The sequence below is a fragment of the Chenopodium quinoa genome, unplaced genomic scaffold, assembly GCF_001683475.1.
Source record: "Chenopodium quinoa cultivar QQ74 unplaced genomic scaffold, ASM168347v1, whole genome shotgun sequence".
Classification (NCBI taxonomy): Eukaryota; Viridiplantae; Streptophyta; class Magnoliopsida; order Caryophyllales; family Amaranthaceae; genus Chenopodium; species Chenopodium quinoa.
The window spans coordinates 2160857-2167877 of record NW_018743669.1 but is presented as its reverse complement, the minus strand read 5'-3'; the positions used below and the strand labels follow the sequence as shown (position 1 = coordinate 2167877).

The 7021-nt window shown below is 33.8% G+C and overlaps 1 protein-coding gene across 1 annotated transcript; it reads left to right on the top strand.

Annotated features, from left to right (window-relative positions):
- The first annotated feature begins 3268 nt into the window (after positions 1–3268).
- Positions 3269–5685, top strand: LOC110683564 (protein FAF-like, chloroplastic). Its single transcript, XM_021859968.1, has 2 exons — positions 3269–3385; positions 3597–5685. The coding sequence occupies exon 2, from the start codon at positions 3703–3705 to the stop codon at positions 5404–5406; it is 1704 nt and encodes a 567-aa protein (XP_021715660.1). The 5' UTR covers positions 3269–3385; positions 3597–3702; the 3' UTR covers positions 5407–5685.
- Positions 5686–7021: the final 1336 nt, after the last annotated feature.

Here is a 7021-nt window from a genome sequence, read left to right as displayed (position 1 = left end):
ATATACGTACTTAAGGTAGGATAAAGTCACATACATCAGGTACGTAAGGTAGGATAAAGTTCGTTGAACTCTAGCTCTTCGTTTTTCTTTTAGCTTACATACACATCATAACCTAGATTTATGTTTCTAAATATACACAACATCTGACCATTTATATTTTTTAAGTTTTTATAGTTATTTTAAAAATAAATTACTGCAGATTATTTTGAAATAATCAAAGTATATGTCGAGACAAGACTAATAAAATTCTGCATAAAACTTTTGCACACATAAGATCGATCTATCTATATATCGTAGATTATGGAGTAGTAAAAATCCCTAATTGACGAACCACATGTTTCTCATTTCCATGGAACAGCTAACCTTTTTCTTTAATGATAGTGATCAAAAAGGCTGCACCTAATTGATCCGTTATCCAAAATACAATAAACATGCACTTACTATTTCTCAATAAGAAATTAAAGAAGCCTAAACAATTTAATAAGCCATTTGCCTCTATTAAATGGACCATACGACTATCATTATAAAGATTACCTAAATCATAGTACTCCGTACTAATTTTGTTATTTACCTAAATCTACTCAATTAGAGTTCTAGAAGCTAGACAAAATGCGTGTGATTTAATTAAATAATTAAGTACATTGCATTCTAAAACTCATCTAAATTTCTCTTTCAAAAAAAAAAAAAATACTTATCTAAATTTCACTATACATTGTAAAGTGTGAAATTGATCAAAATCATTTATTACTGTAAATACACTAAATAGTACTCCGTAGGAGTATACCCATATTAGCGACGGTAGTCCTAATCAATCATGAGTTTTTTTTTTTTTTTTACTGAATTCAACCAATTGATAAATGTTGCGTAAAGAAGCTAAAAATCACTACTTTCTTGTAGTACAACATTGTAATGGGTGTATGAATGTTAACTAAAAAATGAAAATTTGAGACAGTGAGACACCAAGCTTAAGCAATGAGTTGTAGTCTTGTAGATTGAAAACTGAGGGTGCAAGTATATATTGATTATGGCCTAGTAAAGTAATAATATCATTATAGTAACCTTACTTAAAATCTACTATGTAATGTTATACTTTTATATTTTATGGCAAAGTGAATATATTTTATATTTTATAGTAACCTTACTTAAAATCTACTATGTAATGTTATACTTTTATATTGTACATACAAAATTACAAATAAAATGACACATCGAGTAAAGTAAAAAAAGGTTATTAATTGGGCAGCAGGAGTAGAACACTAGGCAATTATAATGATAATAGCGTGGACGACGGATAAATGACAAATACTCAAACTATGTAGCTTGGCTTTCATGCCAAGTACGCAGTCATTACACCCTTTTATTCAATTTTCCAATCCACTTCAAACAAATTATGGATAGTTGGATACTACTTCTTTTAAACTATAGTAGTTCGGGTGTGTTGTCCTGGGATACTACTTTTGTAGTTGTACAACTGCTAATTTTTAATAGTGTTATTCAATATTTTTATAGTATAATATTATTTAGTGTGCAACATTATATCATAATCGACTATTTGTCTAGATGGTTAAACAATAATATTTCTTCAAAGAGGTCAAGGATTCAAACCTGTCCCACGCTTTAGATTAAGTGTAATAATTTGACTTTAATTTATTTACTCCGTATATGTTTCACTTTGATCATAATTCTTGTCGCATATAAAAACATACAGAGTGTATAAAAAGAGTATTTACTAAAAGAGTATTTACTAAAAAAAATTCTAAGCACTTCGTAAGATTGTAGGATATAACTTTACTTGAGGAAATTAATTATTTCTCTTTTCCAATTTTTTTCCACTATGTTGTTTAATTTTTAACTCCTTTTTACTTTTATTTTTTAGTTTTTAATACTTGATCTCACTCTATCTCGACCTTTCAAAACTATTATATGTTCATGAGATATAAATACATACACATTATATAGAGTTTGGTCCCCTAATAAATATTTCTAGCTCCGCCACTGATTATAGCACTCCGATCCTTATTTATTATAGTACTTTGTAGTGTTATATGAAATGAAAATAACATATATAGCTAGCCACGAGTTATTAAATTCCAAAAAAAAAGAAAAAAAATGAGTATGTTGAGAGAGACACCGGGGAGAAGAGAGGGGGAGTTACGAGTTATGACAATGCATTCACACTTATGGAAGCTACTCAGAATAAGGATATAGTTTCCTATTTACTTCCCGTACGGTTGTGTTTGTATTAATATGCTATCTGACAATTTCATAGCTGGACTTCTCGCACTCTCACCTCTCGTATTAGGGGTTAATTATTTTATTAATTAATTATTTTCCAATCTAATCTTGGATTGGCCACATTATTAGTACCCTCTTTCTCTTAGACTCCTTCCTTATTGTTACTTACAAAGCATTGTTTCTGTTTTTATATGCCAAGATTTTTACAGTTTTACTGTACATATATTTACAAATAATTCCTATTTAGGACAGCTAGCTAAAGTCTAGTGTAACCATTTTCTACTACGTATATAATTTTAAAAGAGTGATGGATATACAGAGTATGTGTTATCTGAATATCCGTGACTGATCTTACGAATATTAGAGTCAAAATAGAGAAATGCAAAGTATAAATCATATATATAATCCCTTCAAAAGGAAAAGTTTTCTAAAATGTAACTTCCAATTTGAGATCAATTGCAAATTTTTCATAATTGTCAATACAAGTAGTTACCACACTTATCAATTCTAACTTTAAATGACTTTTCCTATTCTTTAACTTCAAGCTGAAACTCTCACAACATAGAATAATTATCTAAATGAAAGAAGAATAATATAGGGCGACCGACCTAAATGTTCCTAACATCAATTGATTAGAGTGGTAGGGGTTGATTAAAAATTAAACAAGGGAACCTAGTATATTCTTAAATTGTTTATCCTCTCAAAATCCACACTTAATCCCCTAAAAAAAACCAAATAAAGGGGAAAAGGGAATCTACATTAGTAGAAATGGTTTGTTAAAATTTACCATAATACTACTTCTACTAATAGAATAAAGGAATTAGTGATTATAAAAATTCAATTAAGGAGCAACTTCTTAGTTAAATGAGAAAAGAAAAAAAAAGGTACAACTTTTAAAATTGTTGCGTTATGTGGGACCCAATTTCATACTTTACTGGCACTACAAATACCTCCTCCCCCTCATAGTTCTCACACACATTAACCAAGTTTCAAAAAATTAAAACCCCACAAAACTCAACAACAACAAAAAAAAAAAAAAAAAAAAAAAAAAAAAAAAAACAGAGTACTCTGTATTATTAGAAAAAGAGAGAAAATAAAAACAGAGGTTTATTGTTGTTGTTGGTTGTTTATGATCGAAGTAAAATAAAAGGTAAGAAAAATTTGACTGCCCTATGATTAACACCCATGTCCCAATTATATCTCTATCCCACTTGCATGTTTTTCAGAATGCTTTGTAACTTGATACTTTTTTGTTACTTACTTCTTCTTACAGTTGGCTCTCTTTAATGCTTGTTTTCCCAAGTTTTTAATTTTTATTCATCTTCCTATCTCTAATAAAAGAATCTGTTTTTGTGTTGCAGGAATTCAGAAAAATTGTCCAAATTCAAACAAAAAAAAAAGTAAAAGAAAATCGAACATCTCTCTATATTTCTCTGCATCTTAAGTAGTTGCAGAAAGAAGAGAGAGATGTCAGCAGGGTGGTTTGACAACGCCAGCTGCCTTCAAACCCCTTATAAAATGATCATGAATGAAGATGATTCTTTCATACGATCAAAACAGGGCATTGTTTCTTTACTTAGCTCTGATTTTAACAACTCTTCTTCTTCTTTCAACAACAATTCTATTCGGAGAACTCTCTCTGCTGCTGACATGTCGTCGCCACAAAAATGGATCACTCCTCATTCTTCCCCTTCTTCTTTCAAGAGGGTTCATTCCTCGCTCGCCTTAGGCGAGCATCATCACAACAACATTGCTGATGATAATAATTATGATCATGACAACAACAACAACGTGGGTGGTCAGGCATTTGAGGAAATCTGGAGTTCTATTCAAGCTGACAAGAAGAGTTGGGGTTCTATTCTTTCTCCTGGAAAGACTGATGGGTCTGGGTCTGGGTCTAAGTCCGGGTCTGAGCCGGGTCAGCTTCCTGCGCCGTATGTTCACCCTTTGGCGAAGCGTTCGAGCTCCCTTAGTGAGAAGAGCCTTGAGATTTGTACTGAGAGTCTCGGGTCAGAGACCGGGTCTGATGGGTTCTCCTACCCGCCTTCGGACCCCGAGGACGAGCACGAGCAGGTGGAGGAAGAGCAGGAGAAGGAGAAGGAGAAAGAGCAAGAAGAGGTAGAGGAGAAAGGAAATGTTATTGTAGAAGTGGGTAATTATAATTACAAGTGCAACAACAACAACAACAGCAGCTTGAGGGGTCCCGCTGTAAAGAGGTCAATGATGGTCCCTCTTGTAAGGCCGTCATTCCCTCCTCCTCTCCCTTCATTGGCTCACCGAGACGATGGGTCCAACCTCCACATACGGTCCCACCGCCAAGACGGCCGCCTTGTCGTTGAAGCTGTCGCAGTTCCTTCTCAGAACTGCTTCCGTGCGCAACGACAAGACGGGCGCTTGCTTCTAACTCTCAGTACCAGTACTACTACTACTACTGATGAGCATGAACTGGAACAAAGTGAGGAGATACTCGAGGCTGCTATCGTAGAGAATTATGATCACGATGAAGAGGTAGACGAGGAGGAGGAAGAAGAAGAAGTAGGAGGTGAAGAGGTGTTGGCTATACCGAGAGGGGTGATGAATGTACAAAGGTCATGCACGGCATTTACAATGAGTAAGCTCATGGAGTTAACAAATACACGGAACAACTCCACATGGCCTCGCAAATACAACAAAACAGTCATCAAAACTCTTGACGACAATGAGGAAGAGATAGAGGATGAAGAGGTGGATGAGTTGGCAGTGACGCGATCATCACTGCCACCTCAACCAAGGGTGAGCGCGAGCACAGCCACTGCTGCTGCAGTCGCCCTAAATGCCTACGAGTACTACTGGCGACGGAGCAATAGCCCCGCGGCAGCAGCAGTGGCTATGCTCAATCCACTTGTAGGGCACAAGAATAATAACAAAAATTGTGCCCCGCAAGTGGAAAAGGATGATACCAAAAGGAATAACAACAAGTTGCTTTATGCCGCCCATAATAGAAAGGGAGAAGCATTAGCACAACAAGAGGTGGTACTACTGAAAGCTGCTGCTACAGGTAGAGGAGGAGAAGGAGGAGGAGCAACAGCGGCCGAAAAGGCGGAGTATCTTGTTCCCTTGATGCTTAGAGGCTGTAAAGAACCCAAGAGGTCACTCTTGTTCTGGAAGCCTCCTTGCATTGCTACCTCCTAAACTCATCACCTTTCAATAATCACCATTTTCCAACATCACTAATCACTTAATTCCACCATTTACATAATCCTTAATTAGCTTATTACTATCCATTGCAATTTAAGCCCTCTTTTCAAATTAGTTGTAATTTCATTCCAACCTATCAACTACGTGATCACTTTAATTTATTGCCATTTTTAGAATTTTTAATTTATTAGGCCATCTCATCGAGGTATCTTATCATGTTGTAGTTCAATAAATTTTGCGAAATCCTTTGTAAAGGAGAAGAATTTAGTTTTACATACATATTACTACGATTAAATTTAATAGTAGTATGTATGTATTAATTCTCCGATTCTAAGATTTCAGTTCGAGGCTTGGACAAATATGAAAAAAAATGAGATAATGATTTTTCTTAGAAATTAAAATTTTCTTCTTTTCGTTGCATTAATAGGTTCTCTTTTTTTGACGATGATTCAACAATATCTTTGACTCTTTGGGGGGAAGGTTTTATGTGTCCCCTACCCTCCAACCCTAAAGATTTTTTTTTTGAAAAATAAATAAATAAAGTGAGAATTAAATTAAAAGAGCTTTATAATTCAAATTTCTTCCATGAAATGAAATGAAATAAAAGCAAATAATGGAGGTTGGTAATTAAATTGATGCATGTGTGGACCAGTTAGATGCTATTTAAGGAGCATCAAGATCCACCGTCTTCGATTTGGTGCCTGGTCTTGTTCCACTTAAGGTTGTGACTTGTGACTATGATATTGTAGTATTTTTTTTCTTTCCTTTTAATCCAATCAAAATTTATGATCTTCTTACTGTTAAATATTCTAAATTTTTGGATAGAAGGTTCATCTTTTTATTCTTATAATTTAATTAATTTAATATACTCCATTAAATCATTTCCTCATGCTTCATTTAATTGATTTCTTGTATAGTAAGTCCAATTGATCAATAAAACAATGTAATGTTTTTGAGGTTTTCATCGAATTAAATTAAAGTTTTGAGGTTTGAATCTTTTGATTTTGAAATCTATGTCTACGTCCAACACATTATTTTACAAATATTGTTTTTTCTTATAAAGTTAAACGTCGGCAGATCATGTTTTCAAAATTTATTCGGTCCCTACTCCCTAGTCAGATCTCATACATAATCTCTACGTCATCTTTTTTTTACATATACCACGGACTTGTATGATACGAATCTTATTTTCTCTTCACTTTATCTTCACGTGTGTATCTCAATTTGCAATAATTTGCAATTACTCCAAATTGTATTCAGTGGCGGAGCTATTAAGGAACCTGGGTGGCACCAACCCGCCATTTTTTTTAATTTATTAAATTAAAGGTATAAATTTATACTTCAAATTAAAGTAGGTTAAATACAATTTTAATGTGATAAATACCTTCAAATTATCTTTGTCCTAGTGGTAATTCATTGAATTTGTGTTACAAGTCTTGGGTTCAAGTCTTTATATAAGCATTTTATTTATTTAGTGCCCCTCAACCTTAAATATTCTACATCCGCCATTTGTATTTGTGTAATAATTTAAATCCACTATTTATCATTGAGAACATGACAAAAACATAGTGGCGGAGCCAGGATTTGTAATCCGGGGGGACAAATTTCA

What these genes read in the sequence shown, in the direction of transcription:
- LOC110683564 (XM_021859968.1), top strand. Translation starts at nt 3,703, where the DNA reads ATGTCAGCAGGGTGGTTTGACAACGCCAGCTGCCTTCAAACCCCTTAT.